At 64.3% G+C, this 19,238-nt stretch overlaps 1 protein-coding gene across 1 annotated transcript; it reads right to left on the bottom strand.

Moving 5' to 3' along the window:
* Positions 1 to 3,538: 3,538 nt before the first annotated feature.
* LOC125684669 (junction plakoglobin) lies at positions 3,539 to 19,040 on the bottom strand. The gene is made up of 15 exons (XM_048927015.1): positions 18,985 to 19,040; positions 10,446 to 10,678; positions 9,350 to 9,603; positions 8,864 to 9,102; positions 8,202 to 8,403; positions 7,751 to 7,895; positions 7,163 to 7,266; positions 6,045 to 6,383; positions 5,630 to 5,785; positions 5,393 to 5,512; positions 5,132 to 5,282; positions 4,919 to 5,040; positions 4,704 to 4,743; positions 4,432 to 4,595; positions 3,539 to 4,358 (listed from the first exon to the last, which is right to left on the bottom strand). The coding sequence occupies exons 2-14, from the start codon at positions 10,669 to 10,671 to the stop codon at positions 4,450 to 4,452; spliced, it is 2,244 nt and encodes a 747-aa protein (XP_048782972.1). The 5' UTR covers positions 10,672 to 10,678; positions 18,985 to 19,040; the 3' UTR covers positions 3,539 to 4,358; positions 4,432 to 4,449.
* Positions 19,041 to 19,238: the final 198 nt, after the last annotated feature.

Genomic DNA, 19,238 nt, shown 5'->3' with positions numbered 1-19,238 from the left:
GAATTAGCCTGGGATGTTCTGGCCCAGGAAATCCACTCCGCCAATCCCGTTAGTGGCGATTAGCTCCTGCACTGCCCTGTGACCCCACCCTGAATCCTACACCCCACGGCCCCCACTCAAACCCTGCTGCCCCCGGTCAGCCCCATGGCAAGGGCCGGGCACTCACGAAAGTACCACAGGGTCTCCTCGATCTGCTGCGGAGTCAGGGGGGCTGTGGGCTGCGGGGCCGGGGGGGCACGCAGCCAGTCCTCATGATCGTAGCCAAAGACGGTGTCGGCACGCAGCGTGTAGCGGGGCAGCTGCTCACCCAGCAGGGTGACGATCTCCACCTCGGGGACATCGCCGGTGCACAGCTCTGGGGATACGGGGACAGCGCGTCAGTTGGGGGCTGTGGGCACCCGGGGTCGGAATGGGGGCACAGAAAATTGGCGCTGGAGGGCGCATTGGAGGAGAGCTTCCTGCCCCCCCTCTGCCCCCGTGGGGTCCGGGATTGGTGCCCTGGGCAGCCAGATCTCCCCAAAGCCGCCCGTGCCCCGGGAGGGCGTTCCAGCGCAGGGCGGCTCACGGGGACCCACATCTCATCCTTCTCCTCCTCCCCTCCGCCTCCTGGGGAGAATCCCTGCTGCCACCTCCCGGCGGCACTGAGGCACCGCGACACGGGGCGGGGGATGCCGGGACGCGCGGAACGGTCGAAGCCGGGAATTTCCCGGATCCCTCCCTGACCCCCCGGCCCGACCCACCGGTGACGGTCGCGGCGTCGCGGCGGTTGCCCGCGGCGTGGGGCGGGGTCGGGCCGGGAGGCGGTTCCTGAGGGGCGGCGGGGTCCAGTTTGGCGTCACGGGGGGGGCCCGTCTGCCATGGGCTGTGCCTCCCCCCCCCCGGATCCCCGGAGCAGCGCTGGGAGCCGCAAGGTCCTTCCTCTGGCCGAGCCTGGAGAGAAGGAGCCGTCAGGGCGATGCCGGGGACCAGGGCCGCATCCCGTCCTCCAGCCGTGCGGGGATCCTGAGTGTCCTCAGTGCCCCCCCCGGCAAACCCCTCCCTGGGGCAGCATCGCACTGCCGCTCTGGGGATTGGAGGAACTCGGGTAGCAGCGCCGGTGCTCGGGGCGCGCGGGGACGGAGCTCCAGGACGGGCCCGGCGTGGGTCTCGCTGCCCTGGGCGATGCGGGGCGGATCTCGGGGCAGCGTACCTGCTACGCGCTGCTCCACGCCGCCGGGCCGACGGCCGCTATGTGACGCGGGGTCTCGGCACCAAAGCACATCCCTGGTGACATGCGGGTGGTGAGGACGCTCCACAGGGGCCGGGCGGGATCCCGCTCCCCATCCAGGCGCCCGGCAGCGGACAGACCCAGCCGAGGTGCCGCAGCTCTCGCGGGAGCCCTCGGGAGCCGCACCTCGCCGGGCAAAGTTCAGCTGCCATCCTCCACCCCACTGCCAGTGGGATGCGGGGTACGGGGCCGGGAGTACCCGAGGAAGTGCCAGCGCGGCCATAAACACATCACGAGCCCGGCCATAAAACCAGCACCATCACGAATCCGGCCATAAAACCAGAACTGCTGTGACGGCGCGGGCTGCAGCTGCGGCACCGGCACCGCTCCGCCCCGAGCCGCCCCAGTCACTGGGGGACGCAGCACGACAGATGCGTGTGCGCCGTTCCAGCAGATCGCTGCCGGAGGAGTCGGGGCTGCAGGGGTCGAGCACGGCACGGCGGAGACGGGCATCGAAGCGGCGGGACGAGGGCAGCGCGGCCCGCTTGCACGTGCAGCTCTGTGCTCGCCCTGCCCCTCCGCTGTCACGCATCTCCTCCTCACCTCCTCCGTGCTCAGCTCACCCAGAGTCCTCCCCCACCCTGCGGAGCTGAGCGGGGTGCGGGCGGCTGGGCTCGCTCCGGGCTGTTTTTGTGCCCCCAACTGCTGCGGCAAAACTCGAGGCTGTGAGGGAGCAAGGAGGCAGTGCTGGGGAGAGGCGGCCAGAGGAGCTGGGTGCGGGATTTGGGCTGGAGGGGCAGAAGGACGGGGGAGCTCCCTGGGCACCGCGTCAGAGGGTGACGCAGCGCCTGGCGTGGCTGCAGAGCGGTGGGGAGGAGGACAAGGCCGATGGCTCAGTCCCTCAGAAATGCCCTCTGCAGTCTCCTGGCAGTAGCAGTCCTCCCCGCCCCGCTCCCACACTTCCTGCTTCACCCGTCGGGAGCCACGGAACGCAGCCGGAGCTCATTCTTTCTCTCCTCCTCCCATCTCTGCGGCCGGGCAGGGCAGTCCCTGCAGGGTGGGATGGCACCGCCGGGCCCCTCCTGCTGCCACCCGCGGGGCCACGACAGCCCCCGAGGGGACGGTCCCACGGGGGACGGGAGAAGCTCCACGGGCGGAGCTGAGCGCTCGTCCGGAGCTCGGAGGGTCCCGCTGGGGCGCGGAGCGGCGGAGCTGCCACCAGAGGGCAACAGGCGGGACGGGACGGGGCGCTGCGGGGACTGAGGGCACTGCGGGCGCTGGGGGGGGCCGGGTTCGGTACCTCTGCCCCAGCAGCACCCCCGCTCCCGGGATCCCGGCCGAACCCCAGCGCGAGCACCCGGCGAGCAGCACTCGGAGAGCGGCACACAGGGACTCTCCGGGCCCAGGGCATCGACCATTGCCCGTCACTGCAGCAGCTCTGTCGGACGGGGCTCCGCAGCCCTCCGGATGTGCGCTCCTCGCCGCCCGGCTCCCACGGCTCCCGGAAGACAGCTGTTGTTTTGCTCGGCTCCGATCCTGGCACGGGACAGAGCAGGAAGCGGGGCCGCATCCCTGCTGCACGAGGCTCGGCCGGGCCGCGGGGCTGAGCCGAGGCAGGCCTGGAGCCAACCCCGCTTCCCCGTTCCTTTCTGCCTTCCGCCCCAGCTCGGGCCTGCAGGCGTAAAGCTCAGGGCACGGACACGGCCCCGGGCCGCCCCGGGCGCTGGGGGACGCAGCACGACATCTGCGCGAACCTCCGCGTCCCGTCCCTCAGCCCCCTCGAGCGGGGCATCGCATCTCCCAGCAGCGCCCACCCCGCAGCGCCCGGCTGAGCTCCCCGTGCCGAGCCGGGGGGACGCGGGGACGCGCAGCAGATGGCACCGTGAAGGTCGCGGGTGACTTTGGCAAGTTTCCACCTCTCAGCGCGCTGCCAGCCTGGCGCCCGGAGCCGCTTCCACACCGCTCGCAGGGAGCGGCTGTCGGTGAGGCCTCCTGCCTCCGTCTGCGCCGCCCGGCTGCGGGAGGTTGGATGGGAATCGATCACCGCTTTCAACCTCACCGCACGCAGCTCCGTCGCGGCTCCGCTCGGCCGCGGTGCGCCTTCATCCCCCGGAGCTCATTAAAATGAGCTTCGCACCACAGCAGAGCTGAGACGCCGGTGATGCTGCTTAATGAACAAACATCTTAATTACCAGGAGCTGCTGCTTCCTGGCAGAGCAGACACGGTGGGCATGCAAACGACCCAGTGAGTACCTGATGATGCCCATCCCACCTCAATGGGACCCAAAATCCCCCCGGGCCGACAAAGAAGAGGCTCACGACAACCCGGGGCTGGGGGGGTTATTTTATTCTTTACTTTGGTCTATACAAAAACAACTTATAGAAATAATAAAATCTCCCCTTCCGGACCCACACTGCAGTAACAGTCTGTCCACTGCCAGGCGGAGTGTTAGACCATCAGATCCAGAGCCTCTTCAGAAAAGTCATCAGATAAGGAAAGGGGACGGAAACACACCACTCACCAAAAGAAGGGGAAAGGGTTAAAATGTGCAACAGGGGTCGGTACAAGGACATGGTTCGTAATGCTGGAGTCACTCCTCCATGGGCGCTGCGGGGACAAGTCAGCTCCCAGCAGCAGATCTGAGACCCACGGCAGCCCCAGGGCTCCGGGTGCAGCTCCGTTTGTTCTCAGCAAACCCCGGGCTGCCTTTCTGACAGCAGAGTTTGCAGAAAACAAAGGGTTTCTCCCATCGGATCCCTTCCCTAGAACGTTAACGCGCAGAACAAATCGTGGGGACGTTAGAAAGCACAAACTTAAAGACGGCAAAAGCCGTTGGCACCATATTAAAAATAAAAAGGAAATATATATGTATTCATAGAAAAGACTATTCTGCCAATGAAAGGTTGGTAAAGATGCGGAATTTGTGTGTTTTAAAGCTTCAGAAACAGTATTTGGATGCTGGATGCGGCAGTAGGCGCTCGAAGCAGTCCCAGGAGGAAGGACCTGCACAGACCCACAGCGAAGAGAAAATAAAACGGAAAGATGAAACCTCTCGTGGGAATGGGGACGTTTGTCTTCAGGCACTTCTGTCTCCCGAGTCCTTCTCACGATCGCTCAGCTCTGAGGCCGCCCTCGGCACGGAGGAAACGCCTGCATGGAGGAGCGGGTGTCACTGTGGGCTTCGGGAGTGGGACGCAGCCCCCCAACCCCCGGCCCCCCCCACCTGTTGTTGTGCGGGCGGTCAGGCGAGCATGTGGTCGGCGAAGGGCGCGCGGACGCCGTCGCTGTAGGCGTCCATGGGGTAATCTCCATCCATGTCCATGTGCATGTCGATGGGGTCCAGGGGGATGTCACCCGAGTACATGGGGCGGTAGCCGGGGTCCAGCTCTGCTGGGGGACAGGGGACACTCAGCGCCCGTGGGTGACAGCCGCCCTCCTGGCTGCCATGGTGCTGAGAGGGACTGAGGGCCACACGGCCTGCAGGGCTGCACTCACCGTCCGAGTAGGGCTCATTGATGGGGATCATGCTCTGAGCCTGGGGAAGAAGGTGGCACGCTTTGAGATGTGGGGAACGAGCACGTGGCACCCAGCATCCCCATCCCATGAGCCGGAGCCACCACCTCCCCTCCGCCCACCCACCGCTGCCATGCAGGCACAGCTGTGGGGGCACAGTGTGGCTGCCCCCCCCCCCCCCATCCCCACATGCTCACCGCCTCCCAGGCCGCGGGGTCGTGCTTGAAGAGCGAGTTGGTGAGCTCCACAGACACACGCTTCCTGTAGTCGGGGTTCTTGTCCTCGGAGATGCGGAAGAGCACAGCGGCCGCGTAGGTGGCTGTGGGGGGACAGGAGCTGAGCTGCTGTGGCAGGGCTCAGGGATCCACCTCATCCAGCAGAGCCCAGCACGGGGCCGGGGCTGCGCTCACCTGTTCCCTCATTCCTGGAATGCAGCAGCTCCATGAGCGGAGCTGAAGCCCCTTCGGCATCAATGGCATCGGCAGCCTCCTTGTCCTGGGCCAGCTCACACAGCACGCCGGCTGCCACGCGCTGGATGTTCTCCACCGGTGAGTAGAGGAGCTGCCAGGAGAGAGAAGGCGGCGTGGGGCTGTGAACCCAGTGCTACATGGACACGTGTGCTCCCAGTAGCTGGGAGGCAGCATGGCACAGCCCCATGTCCCAGCCCCTACCTGCACGAAGAGGGGAATGGTGTTGAGCCGGAAGATCTCCATGCGGTTCATGAGGTCCCGGGCCAGGATGTGCAGCGCTCCTGTGCAGCCCTCCACAATCTCCTCCATCTTGACGCCATCCTGCGAGGGGATGGGCACTCAGATGGGTCCCCATGCCGTGGTCAGATGGGTCACCGTGCACTGAGCATGGGGACAGACCCCGCCAGCTCGGGGACACCTGGCTGTGCCGGCACTCACCGTGTAGGGCTGCTGTGTGCCGGCTGCCACGTGACGCTGTGCATCCTGGTGAGCCTTCACCAGCAGCTGCACCAGGCGTGGGATGACGGCCGCCTCCTGCAGCGGCCCATGGTTGGCCGGGCACAGGGCCAGGTTGCGGATCAGCCCAATGGTGGCCTGCAGCGAGGGCACGGAGATTCATCAGACAGGGACCAGAGGCACAGGGCACCCCGCAGCCCCCCCGCAGCATAGGCTGCCTGCGGCTTCCTGCATCCTCCCACACCGGATCCTACACCCCCACGGCGGGGGGTGAGGATGGGTTTCGCCGCAGCAGCACGAGCAATTTCCTCCCATTAGCAGCCATTAACTCGACGGAAACGCAGCAGCGGACGCACACGGCTCCAGCTGCGGCCCCCCCGCGGTCTCCCCTCCTCACCTTGACCAGCGGCCACTGGTTGGGCTGGTTGAGCAGCTTGACGATGGCGGGGATGCCGTAGTTGAGCCGCACGGAGTTCTGCGCCATCTCTGCCTCGGGGTGCCGGCTGGTGAGGTGCCGCAGCGCGCACACGGCCGGCTCGGTGATGTCCTCCTTGTCGCCCGCCCGCAGGATGGTGTGGATCAGTGCCTCCACCCCGTTGGACTGTGTCACCAGGGTCTTGTTCTTGCTGTTGTTGCAGGTCAGGTTGGAAAGCGTGCCGGTGGCACAGGTCAGCACATTGACATCATCAGAGCTCAACTGGTTCACCAGGATCTTGAGGACTCCATCCAGGCCCTCCTGCAGTAGCACAGACAGGGGTCAGAGCAGCTCCTCCCCCCAGCCTGACCCTGCATGGCTCCCAGCTGGGCTCCACCCAAACCCTTCCTGGGGGCTGCAGCTCTCAATGTGTGCAGAGGGGCTGCTCCCCCAGACCCCACCCCGTCTCCCCCTTTGAGCTCCAGGCTCTCATCTCCATAGCCACCAAGGCTCATGCACCCCTGGCTGCACCCCAGTACTCCTCAGCATCACTTTGGCAGCACAAGTGGCAGTGCTCAATGTGCACAGCTTTGCTCAGCTTAACATCCCCACCAGGCTTTTCCTGCTGGAAACACAGAAACAATACAACCCCGGCTGCTGGGACTGATGCAATGAGCGAGATTTACCAGAAGAACCCCACAGTGACTACAGTTCTGGCCCCAGCTGTGCAGGCAGCACCAGGAAGGGGTTAAAGTGCTGCAGCCAGAGCCAGGGGACCCGGCTGCACGCTTCCACCGCCAGCACAAATAGTTTCCACACTGCATCAGGCGCTAATCTGCAACCTGAGCACATGGGGAACACATCAGGAGGTGACGAAGGGCTGGAAGAGCTCAGAGCTGAGCCCTGGGCACCCCTCGGGCTTTGCATCCTCATGGGGCTGGGAGCTGGCGGGCAGCTGCACGATCAGGGTGTCTGGGGATGCTGCCACAGCAGGTCAGATGCAGAGCAACTTAAAGGCAGCACTTCGGGATCAGCCTGGCACGGGCATGGAGCTCCCCAAAAAGCTGAGCTGAACACAACACGGCAGCCCCCAGACCCACCTGTTTGGTGGCCACGTCAGAGAGGTTCCGCAGGGTCCAGAGACAGTTCTGCACCAGCCGGGGGCTGGAGCTGGTCAGGTGCTTGCCCAGAGCCTGCATGCCACCTGCCAGGGACACGAGACACTGTGCTATAAATACTGACACACAGCTCCCGGCAGAGAGGAAATGGAGCCGCAGCACCGCGCACAGTGAGCACAGGCTGGGTGCCACCCGGCTGCCGCCTCCAACGCACCACGTCGCCGCGGCTCAGCAGAGGCTGACTGCTAAATGTGGAGCAGAGCAGCTCCTGCCCGCCAGCCAGGCTGGCTCCTGCCCACACACAGCCCCAGAAAGTGCCTCAGCAGCCGCAGACCCGGACACGGGTGGTGGGACCTGGCGGCTCAAGGACTGGCGTGCCCCACAGGGCAGCTGTCCATGGGAGGGCTGCAGCAGCACCGGCCTTTTCTTAGGGCCCCGGGGGCCACACTCAGCACCCGGCGCATAGGGGGGGTGTGGAGCAAGCAGCCAGGAGCAGTCGGTGCTGCGGGAGGGCGAGCGGCATCACCCCAAAAGCCCACCGACCTCAGGAGGCGGCCCCAGAGCCCTTACCGGCCTCGACGATGGCGGGTTTGTTGCTGGGGCACACTGACAGCACCTTGAGCACCCGGCTGGTGGTCCACAGCAGCTTCTCGTAGTTGTAGCTGCGCATGATCTGCACCAGGGCTTGGGGGCCTCCGTTGGCCAAAATGATCAGCTGCAAGGCAGGCGGGCAGGGTCAGGGCCACGTACTGCAGACCCTCGGGATGTGCAGCATCACCCACCCAGGGAGCAGATCTTGCGGCCCCGCAGGGCTGCAGGGGCTCATGCATGGGAGGAGAGCAGCAGCCCAAGCACAAAGACAGAACCATGGCTCTGAGCAGGAGAGGCAGAACCAGCCATGCCGAACTGGGCCAAACTGTTTGTGGGACAAACTGGGACTGTTTGCACTGCGAGGGGTCAGGCTCGATGCTGAGGTGGTGGCAGCCGTCCCCTCCCCAGGCCCCCCAAGCCAGGGGCTCACCTTGCTCTCCTGGTTCCCGTAGGCGAGCAGCTGCAGGCAGTCGGTGGTGATGGCCAGAAACTTTGGGTTGTTCTTGTTCAGCAGAGGCACCATCTTCTGCAGCCCGTCAGCCAGGCGCACCGCCATCTTGGCACCCTCCTGGTAGAGCAGCAGGTTGTGCAGCGTGGTGATGGCGTAGAAGAGGACTGACTCGACCGGCGAGCTGCGGGCGGCACGGAGCCACGTCAGCACAGTGTGGGCACCCCCGGCTCTGCCCCCCAGCATGGCCCCAAGCTCCTGGGGGTGCTCGACGCTGCTCCTCCCCATGGGCACCGGAGGGGAGGAGCATCTCCCTGGGGTCCATTGGGACACACTGCCAGCTCACAGACACCCTGCTGGCCACCAGGACCCCCAGGTCCTTTCTGCAGAGCTGCTCTCCAGCAGCTCAGCCCCCAGCCTGCATTGATACTTGTGGTTATTCCTCCCCAAGTATAGGACTCTACATTTGCCCAAAGCCCCACCCTGCCTGGCCTCGGTCACCCTGAGGGGTAGAGCACCCACAGCTGCTCCGGAAGCATCCCAGGACCTAACTGCTCTCACGGTAAGGGATTTCTTCCTTTTACCTAATCTCAACTCATCCTTTTTCAGTTTAAGCCCATGCCCTCCTGTCCAGCCCCCTGTACCTGAGCATCCTGACAAGGGCCGGGATGCCGCCAGACTTGAAGATGGAGAGCAGTCCCTCACGGTGGTGGGAGAGGTTGTGCAGGATGCTGGTGGTGCAGCGCGCCGTGTCCAGGTCGCTGGTGCTCTGCATGGTGCGCACCACAGCCGCCACGATCTGAGATGATTGCATCAGGGCACGGCGGGATGCTTCCTTCTTGGAGAGCTGGTTCACAATCATGGCTGCTTTGCTGACAACCACCTGCAGTGGGGAAGGGAGTCAGGGGTGGTTGGGGGTCCTGGGGCACAGCAGGATTCCTCTCCAATGTGTTGCCCTGCGCCGAGGCTGCTGGTTTTAACAACTCGTTCACCCTGCTCCAGGAGCTGCACTGCAGCATGAGGACAGACCCACAGCACAGAGGTGGGAAGGAGGTGGTGGGAAGGAGGTGGTGGGAAGGATGTCCCAGGAGCCCTGAAACTCAAAGCCCAAGCAAAACATGCTTGCTTACCGGGTCCTCGTCATTGAGCAGCTTGGTGAGCTCTGGGATGGCGCGGGTGGCCAGCTCAGCATCATCCTGGTAGTTGATCAGGTGCACGATGGCCGACTTCAGCATCTGCGAGGGCTCTGCCAGGCGCTGCACGTTGGTCTGCTGCCCTTCCACCTGCGTGGTGATGAGCAGTGAGCGGTCCTCCACCGTCTCGGGGTACATGGCAGCACGGACACGCTGAGCCCGGGTCATGGCCAGCTGAGCCTCCATGTCGGCTGTGGGGAGTTGGAGAGACAGTGTGAGGCCAGGCTCTCCTGCAGGAGTGCTCCCAGCGCTGCTTCCTGATTGCAGTGAGCCCAGCATGATGCCACCCGCCCCGTCAGCAGTCCTGGCACGTCCTGCGAGGAGCCATCGCTTCCAGTGTAAACAGATACGGCAGTACAGAGATAAGGCAACACTTAATTAGGCAGTATGATTAAGCAATTGTCACACAAGGCCTGTTAATTAAAAAATTAAGGGTATTTTCAACTTGAGACCAGCTGGCACTGGGATTAGGAAAAGGACACAGAGCCCTCCAAGGCCGAGGCTGCAGGAATGGGCACAGCAGGAGCAAACCCATCACAGACCCACGTTCCCCCCAGCGCAGGACAGGCACCAAGCAGAGCTCTGCTCCCAGAGAACTGCAGCTCTGTCCTCGAGGTCCCACCTCCGGGGGGGAACCAGCACAGCTCTGCCCTCTTTTTGGGGACAGGGTGAGGGGAAGCGTCTCCTCCGTCACCGCAGGCTGTGCCCACGTGGCTGCACCCCGGCTGTCAGGTTTGTGGCACACACAGGCAGCTCTCAGCCGCGCCAAGGCAGCTTCCCAAGCAGGAACACCGGAGCAGACGCCGACCCGTGGGCTGGGACCTGCTGCTCTCCCCAGAGCCAGCCAAGTGGCTGCAACATGTGCTCAGCTCAGCACGGCGCGGGGCTGGCTGCGTGCCCTCGGTACAGGGAAGGAGGGCAGCAGGAGGGGATTTCAGGCAGCAGCAGCTCACAGGAAGGCTGTGTGGAGCAGCGCCCAGCAGGAACACAGCAACAGCCCCGGGAAGGCAGCAGCAGAGCCCCCCGCCCCTACCTTGCGCTTGGCCCTGACCCTGGCTCCCGCCCTGGCAGTAGCTGGTGGTGGTGGTCTTCTTGATGGTGTACTGCTTCCCGTACACCTCGTCGTCGTCCCCCATGCACTTGCTGCTGACGGAGGGCACCTGGGTGTTGACACCTGAGTGGATGCCCGAGTCGTAGGTGTAGGTCTGCTGCCACTCCGTCACCTTGATGGGCTGCTCCATCATGTTCATCACCTCCATGGCTGCACTGCGGGGCAGAGGGGAGCGTCAGAGCCCGGCCCCGCAGATCGCTATCTGCTCTCCTCCCCCAAGCGAGATGAAAGGCAGCCCCGCCATGACGAACCCACAGCCATGACGAACCCACAGCTCAGCACTTTGCTGCTCCTGTTCAGACACGAACCGCGGCTGCAGCGGAGCTCAGCCAGCGCCTGCCACGCAAAACCGCGTCCCAGCAGCAAATGGGCCTCAGTGCTTACAGGCTGCTTCCTGCGACGGAGCTGAGCTCAAGGCTGAGCCCTCGATAATAAAGTAAACCTTCTGAGCGGATGCTCCTAAAGCCCCTAAAAATGATCAGGCAGACCCGGCACAACACAAGGGTGCCCACAGCATACTCAAGGCTGGCTCCTGGCAGCAAGGGGCTGAGGGACACCAGCGCGACCCCCACCGATTCCCCCTCCCATGAGCAGCTCAGGGAGCAGCAGGAAACCCGGCACGGAGTCCTGAGGGGGGAGGGCAGCCCCAGCAGCACCGGGTGCAGTTATCGCAGCGTGGCGTGGTGCTGGCACAGACCCAGCACGGAGGCTCGCAGCGCCGGGGGGGCAGCGCTGGGAACTATCCGGGCACGGGAACCCCGCACCCAACCCCGACACGGGAGGCTCCGAGGGCAGAGGGCGAGCCGGGCCCCACGGGAGATCCCACGTAGACAGGAGCAGCGCCCGCCCGCAGCCGCCCGCATGGCGATGCTGTGAGTCACCGCGGGGCTGACGCTGCTCCTCGGCAGCCTGCAGCAGCTGTCGGCCGGCAGGGAGTTGCCGAGGGAGGTGCCGAGAGACGAGCCCTGGGACGAGCCCTGCTCCCAGTCCTGCTGCCCGCACTGGGGGTCGAGGTATTTCGACTTCCCCAAACGCACTGCTGGGACAGAGTAGCCCCAAACCCCCACCAATGCAGCCTGGGCTTACTTTAGAGCACGATTTGGTGGAGCGAAGGGTGTCACAGCTCCACAAGCACAGGGGGCAGGAGGCTGAGTCACCGACCCCACGCAGCCCCCGGCCCGTCGCCACGCACGAGGCCGCACGGAGGAGATGAGTCAGAGCTTCAGACTCGAGGAGCAGCGCTGCCCAGCCGAGGCGTAACCGCCACCACCTGAGCACGCAGCACCCGGACGGCCACGGGCCCCCGCTGCAGCCCAGAGCTCGGGGGGTCCCGCAGGTCGGCTCTGCCCGGAGCGAGGGGCGGCAGGAGGAGCCCCCGGCCCCGCACCGCCCGGCTGAGTCAGGGCGTCGGGTGGTGCCGGGACGCGAATTGCGCACGGGGGGGGGGGTTGGGGATGCCGGGCGGCGCGCACGGGCTTGGCGCGGCTCGCCCCAGCGCTGCGGGCTGTTCCCAGCAGAACGAGCGGCACAGCCCCACACTCACGGGGAAAACATCCCGGCCAGGTACGGAAAACTCCTTCCTGCTGAGCGGCTGTGGGGCGCAGAGCCGGATCGCTCCGCATGCCGCCACCCCCCCAGCAGCCTTCCTGGAAGCAGGGCAGGGTGCTGCTCGTCAATTCGATGTTTTCCGAGCTGCAAAGGAGCACTCCGCGCACTCAGAGCCGCCCCGACTTTAATGGGTTGTGCATAATGCATGTTTTTAAAGCAGTGAGAGACAGCCCCGCTAATGGAGGCTGTTGGGGGGGGTTATTCCCACGGCAGGGGCTGCGCGCTCTGATCAGTGCAGCAGAGATGTGGGGGTGATGCTGCACTGTGGGGCCCAGCACCCAGCCAGGACCCTGCAGCCAAGCCCCCAGTGCACACAGGAGCTGTCCCCATGTGGTCACTGTGGCCATGAACTTGGAGCCCCCAGACGCTGCTGGGAGCCTGATAAAGGCAACACCAACACAGCCACTCACCAACGGGTCCTGGGGGGCTCATCCCTCTCCCCCTGCAGCAGAGATAAGTGCAGGGCCTGGTGCCATTCGGAGCAGCTGGCACTGGAGGGCTGCACGGTGCCCACACAGCCCCATAGCAGCACACAGAGCCTGGGCAGCAGCCACAGGAGCCCACCAGGTCCCCACAGCCCCACACAGAAAGTGCCCTGGATGGACAAAGCCAAAAGTGTTAACGCTTCAGAACCCAGATCCCACACATGGCACAGAGCTGCTAAGAGGGACCAGTTCTCATCTGCACACAGCCAGTCAACCTGCAACGCTGCTCTGCAATTACTGGCATATGATAGACACTTCATTTCCCAAGCATTCCTGAGTCTGGCTCAGACACCGACTTCTTACACAGCAGTTCATCAGACACACGATGCAGTCCCCCCCTTCCCTGCACTCCTCCCTGTCTACACCGTGACACCCAAGGTGAGCTGAGCTGCTGAGATGCAGGATGAGCTCAGGAGATCTGATAGGGACAGCTGCAATCAGGAGAATGGGCCCTCGCCAATGAGCACAGGCTGAACTGACAGCCCCACTGAGCGCAGGGAGGCACGGCTGGCCCAGCACCACCCCAGCGATGGACACTGCAGGTTTGCTCAAAGCCAAATGGGTGAAGCCGATGGCACACAAAGCAACGTTTTCCTGAGCCCTGCAGCACACATCCCACTCCTCTCTCAGAGGGGCAGGCACCAGACAAGTTTTTCCTGTCCCCATTCCTCAGCAGGGACCAGAGGCACCTGCTGACACTACAGGCAGGGAATGGCAGCTTGGCCCTCCTCGACCTTCATTGTTATCTGATCACTGCAGCCAGTGTTGGTGCCTCTGGTGCTGAACAGCTTGCAGTGGAGCACAAGCAGGACCCTCTGCCCCTCCTCCCCCCCCCCCCCAGCTCAAGAGTCAGGAATAGGGCACAGAAGGACTCAGCAGCTCACACAAGGAGAGGAACACCTGGGGCATACAGTAGCTCTGGAAGAGCACAGCACACAGAGGCAGGCGAGGACTGGGGCTGGGAAAAGGTTAAACCCTCTCCTCCTGCTTCCTGGAGCCAGGCATCCTGGTGAAGAAACAGGGGAAGCTGCTGCACAGCCCGGCCAGAAGGCTCCTCCAGGGCTGTTTGATCAGCAGCCAGACAGCATCGTCCCCTCCCAGCAGCCCCCCCAGACCGTCTGCAGGGGAAATCTCCAGTAAACACCTCCCCCCCCCCCCTCCCCCACAGCCCCTTCCTGTGGCTCCCGTGACAGCAGGCAGGACAGACACAGCAGCACCCACAGCCGGTGCTGATCTACAGCCGAGCTGCCCAGCACAGCAGCAGGGATGCAATAAGCAGAGCCTCAAACAGAGGTAAGGGCTGCCTGGGCTCCCCTCACCTTGCAGGGCTGCATTGCTCAGCGGCCCCTGCAGCACCGCCTCCCATGGCAGATGGCTCCGGCACCCCGAGGATTTGGTGGTGCGAGGCCCCGACTGGGGACAGCAGCACTGGGGCTGCTGCCCCAGCCCCACCAGGACGCAGAGCAAAACACAGCACCGGAGCTGCACCGTGCACCAGCAGTGAGCTGGGCTGCAGGAAGCGTGTGAGCAATGGCAGCTACAGCCACCGAGGCTTTTAAAGACAGGAAAGAGGCGAGTAATGCAATTCAACGACTACAGTGTAAGAAAGGGCAATTTCAGAAGCACTCCTGCTGCACATCAGTGACCTCTGTCCTTCCCAGCTGCCCAGACAGCACAGCAGTGCCAGAGCAGCCACATCCCACGGCTGGCACCACTGCTAAGAACCGGGCCAGAGCTTCAATGGGCTTTAACAGGATCCATCGGAAGAACAAATGGCAAACGAGGGAGAGAAAGGCACTTCTCAGACGTTCCCGGGATCAAGGGGCTGCGTCACAGTCAGCTCTGTGCTGGCACCGGCTGCTTCCATGAGGGCTTTGCAGCACAGATAACTCGAAGGGTTGAAAGGGAATGAGAGCAGAGTGAAGTTTAATGAGGAGCGGCCATCCCGGAGCCGGGCACCGCAGCCCTGCCCTTGGCTGCCCACAGAGGAGCTGAGCACGGCCGCCTTTGTTTGGTGCTCAGCCCCCCGGCCCCACTGCCCACCGGAGCCCCACATCTCCACCCCACAGAGCGGCTGCTGACAGCTCCAGCGCAGACAGGAGCGGGCTGTCACGTTCCGGCAGTGCGGGCACACAGGGACAAGGTGCTCTGCCGCACATTCCTGTCATGACAGCACGCACAGCACCGCCACGCATCAGCTCTCGGCACAGGTCTGTCTCTATTTGTCTCTCTATTCACCACGAGGCTGAGCCGGTGGCGCGGCACCACGCAGCCCCCCTGCGTGCACTGCGGGCAGAGCCCAGCTCCCACCCAGCAGCACCCAGAGCAGCGCTGCCACCACGGCACGCAGCCACCGTACAGAAGCGCAGCTCCCAGCACAAAGCCGGCCCCCCCCTGCCAGCTCCATCAGCACCCACACATCGTCGACCCCCGCGGTTCTGCCCACACCGGGGACCCTCACACCCCACGCAGGACCGCAGCCGCTCTCCTGGCTCCTTCCCAGCGTAGAACAGCCCTGAGCCTCCCTCCGCCCTCGGAGCCAACTCCCGTCCCCTGCCATGAGCAGGAGCCGCTCCCGCACGTGGAAGCCGCCTCCCACCGCACCCTGCCCCACCTGGGAACCGCGCAGCGATCCCACACTGCAGCCTCGCCCCTCCGCCCCCCCAACAACGTGGCCGACGGGGGAGGCGCCCCCACCGCCCACAGCCCCGTGGAACCCACGGCCCGGCAGGGCGCATCCCCTCAGCACGAAGAATTCACGCATCTCGTTAGGAACACGGGAGGGGAGGATGGGAGCTCGCCATTTGCCTGTGAAAAGGAGAGCTGGCACAGTGCAATTAATCACAATAACTCCATCTGGATAAGAAAAAAAAATATTTTGTTTTAAAGAGCACCAAGAACAAATTGTCCTTTACGAACACGATAATTGCAGGCTTTTAGGATTTCAGCTTGGAGGCTCACATGTGTTTCCAGCAAGAATAATGGTGTCTGTCGGCACAGGGCTCTGCCACCCGGCCCCAGGTCTGCCAGGAGAGCAGGGCGAGAGGGAGGGAAGCAGGGCTGAAGGCTGCTGCGCCCCAGCTTAATTTCCCCATCCAATTGCATTACATCTGCAAAGTTCAAATGTTTCACGGGGAATTATCGCCAACACCCGTCAGCACACAGCCTGTCGGAGCAGGTTAATGATTTGTCACCAGGGCTCGGCCGGGTGTCACTGTGATTACAGCAGCACTCTTACAGCAGCCAAAGGTCTCTGCCACCAGCAAAGTGAATGCGCCTGGCCTGTGATCCCGGCCCCATGTCTGCACAGAGCAGCACAGCAGCACATCCCCGAGATTGTGGGGATGTGGATAAAGGAGCAGGATCACTGCTGGCACCGAGGTGGGGATTGGCACAGCCCTGCCAGCATGGAACAGCTGTGCCATCACCCAGCAGCACAGGCTGCCTCAGGTTGCCAGGGATTCATGCTGCTGCTGGAGGAGCTCAGCTCTACACCTGCCCTCCCCCCAGCAGACCCCTGCCCAAGGCACGGAACGATGCCACAAGGCTGATTCCAGTCCCAGCTGCAGTGCTGCATGACCCCTCTTGTGCGTCTCCGCAGCACTGGGGGAATGGGTCAGGTCAGCAGCTATGGGATATTCAGAGAGCACTGAGCATCCCACAGCAGCCCCCAGCACAGCTCAGCACCCCGGGCCAACAGGAGCTCTGCTCCAGCACAAGGCGCCTGCCCTTTGCGTAAAGGGATTTTAGATCCCAGCAACTCAAGCATTATGAAATGCCTCCAGGCCTGTCAGCAGCTGCAGAGAAACCAACCAGGGATGGCAGATTCGGAGAGAGATCTCAAACCTATCTAATTAGAAACATCTTGCCCCTCACTCCTCCTTCACTCCCCTCACCACCCTTACAAAGCACAGCACATTGCACACAAGGGGGAAGCACAGCACCTCCAGCACAGCCAGCTCTCACCCCACCGATGCAGGAGGATGCAGTGACCCAGCAGCCTCCTGAGCCCAAAGCCAGCAAACGCTAAGGACAATCCATAGGAAGCACAGCAAGGACTGATGCAGCACAAGGGGGGAGTGGGGGGGGATGAAGCACGCACAGACCCAGACCCCAAAGCTTTGGGTGCACCACACCACCCTTGCAGCATGTGGGACTTGGGAGCACCCAGCAGAGCAGGCAGCAACACGCCAAGCATGGCATTCAGCGCTGTACTGGGCCGTCCTTCAGCTGGCAGCACAGGATGCAGCTTTGGAGCATTCTGCAGCTCAGTGCTGGCCAGCAGCACTGTAAGCACAGATGTGTTTTTAAGCTGCTTAGGTCAAGTTTTAAGACTTTTTTGGCAGCCTCTCCCACACACAGACAGCATGCCTGCTCCATCCCCAAACACCCAACCCCATCCCTGGGAAACGGGGTAAACCCAACCCTGGTGGAGCTGGAAATGCTGCATCAGCTCAAGCACTGCATCCTCCAGGGCTGACTGCGAGCCAGGCGCTGCCAGCAGGGCACAGCCCCGCTGGGGACACCCCGGGTCCCAGGGGACCAACCGAGACCCACAGCTGCCACCCAGACCCCATTTGCTGCTGATTCTGGGCACAGTCTTAAAGCACCGAGGTGGGAAAGCACCACCTGAAACAAAGGTCAGAGCTGGCAACTGTGCCACAAGAGTCTGCCAAGGCAGACTTGCACTGCTTCAATAGAAACGAAACTTCTTTTTAACTTTTGCTAATTAGAAGCCAGCCTAATTTAAAATTTCAAGACCAGCGTTGAGCTGTGGTACAGACACTTAAATTAGAGCCCTGCGAGCTCCCAATGCAGCCCCCGTGCTGCAGCTGCACAGAGCAGCTCCTTCCTGCAGGCTGCCACCGGCACCCCATCCGGCTGGGGGTCTGATGGGGGAACAAGGAGGAATTCACAGGAGGAGGGCAGCACCCAACCTTAATGCTAAAGCACAGCACTGGGACCAGAGACAAAACTCTCCGCGGTCCCCAGCTGCAAACAGACCGCAAGCAGCAGCGCCGCCAACGCTGCCCACCGGGACCCGCACGGGGACGGGGCGCGGGCCGCTCGCACGCCTGCATCCCCGCCGCCCCCAGGGAGCGGCCGCAGCACCAGACAATGGAGTGGGAGCCATTGTTTGTGGCGGCGGGGGGAGAGCGGCCTGCAGCCCCCCCACGCTTCCGCCAGCGCTTCCCCACCGCCGGATTTGGGCAGCTGCAGTGCAGCTCCCCCCCCCCCGCAGCAGCTCCTCACTGCCCGGTGAATGGCACCAGGGCCGGGGATAACTCGACCCCCGGCCGTCGCCACCCGGGTTTCGCGCAGGCGCGTCCCGCGCCCACCTGTTTAAGCCGAGTTCGCTGCCAAATGGGTTTTTCGTACCACTTCGTGGAAACCCTCCAAAGCGGTGAACAACTACAGCCTTCAGAGGTGGAAGGACACTTAATGGCTGCTCCCCTCCGCAGGCTGCCCCGGTGCACGCCCACAAGGACACAGGAGGGGACCCGCGCCTCCTCCAGGCCCGCAACGCACCAGACCGCGGGCGGGCAGGGGACAGCGCGGAGCACAGCGCGGGGCCGCAGCCCCGGCACGGGGGCAGATGGGTCCTGGGGAAACCGCCGCGCAGCACCAATGGGGCAGCGGCCGCCCGCACCACCCAAAGCCGGCAGGACGCGGGGACAGCGCTGAGGTCAACGCCGCTCCTCCCGCCCCGGGCTGCGCCCCTGGAGGCGCCCACGCTCCCACGCGTCCCCCCGCGCGCAGCCCACGCCTTCCTCCGCGGGCAACTCCCAGCACCAGCTCCGCGTTATCCTTTCATCTGCCTGATTAATTAAGCTAATCAGCCGGCGAACGCAACGAGAGCGCTCCCCGCGCTCAGCGAGTTCCGCTCCCCCCGACGTTCGCTGTCAGCACCCCGCGGGGCGCCCAGTGGGAGGAAGGGCTTCTGCTTCTTCTTCTTCTTCTTCTACTCCTCCTCCTCTTCCTCCCCCCCTCCCGCAGCATGGACCGCTCCCCGCAGGTTGCACGGGGCAGGTGCGCGGCTCTCTCGGGCGGGGCGCGGTGGAACGGCCGCCCCGGGAGCGGCGCCCACTGCCGGCCCCGGCAGCACCGGAACCGCACGGATCGGCCGGGCCGAGCCGAGCCCTGCTGGGAGCGGAGCCCCGGGGCCGTTCGGGACCGGTCGGACGGGATGCGCGCAACCGGGCGCGGCGGCTGCCCCGGAGGGGAGCGGCACAGCCCGCCCCGAAACAACGTGCGGCGCCGGGAGCCCCTCAAACTGGCTCAGCCCCGCGACGCGACGCAACGCCCCGCACCGCTCCCGGCCCCGCACGACCGGAATCCGCCGCCCCGACCCCGCCCGCCCCGCTCACCTCGCACCGCTCCCCGCGCGGGCACTGCCGCCCGCCCCGCTCCTGCCCGAACAAAAGGCGAGCGGCGCCCCGCCCCTCCCCGCCCCGCCCCGCCCAGCGCTGCCCGCCTCCCATTGGTTCTGCTGGCCGTCCGTCCTCACCGCTGCGGGCCGGGCCCCGCCCCCTCCCCGTGTTTATCCGTTCGCCATTGGTGGAGACGCGGCCGCCCCCCGCGCGCCGGGAGGTGATTGGGCGGCGGGGCGGGGCGGAGGCGG

Source organism: Lagopus muta, chromosome 25 (assembly GCF_023343835.1).
Source record: "Lagopus muta isolate bLagMut1 chromosome 25, bLagMut1 primary, whole genome shotgun sequence".
In the NCBI taxonomy this organism is placed as follows: domain Eukaryota; kingdom Metazoa; phylum Chordata; class Aves; order Galliformes; family Phasianidae; genus Lagopus; species Lagopus muta.
This window is presented reverse-complemented; position numbering and strand designations above follow the sequence as displayed.

Bases quoted from the DNA above. Each gene is read 5' to 3' on its own strand.
- LOC125684669 (XM_048927015.1), bottom strand. From the start codon at position 10,671: ATGGAGGTGATGAACATGATGGAGCAGCCCATCAAGGTGACGGAGTGG. The intron at 8,404-8,863 runs GTACAGGGGGCT...TGCCGCCCGCAG, and splicing joins GCCCTTGTCAGGATGCTCAG to CTCGCCGGTCGAGTCAGTCC. The intron at 6,384-7,162 runs GTGGGTCTGGGG...GTGCTACTGCAG, and splicing joins CTGACGTGGCCACCAAACAG to GAGGGCCTGGATGGAGTCCT.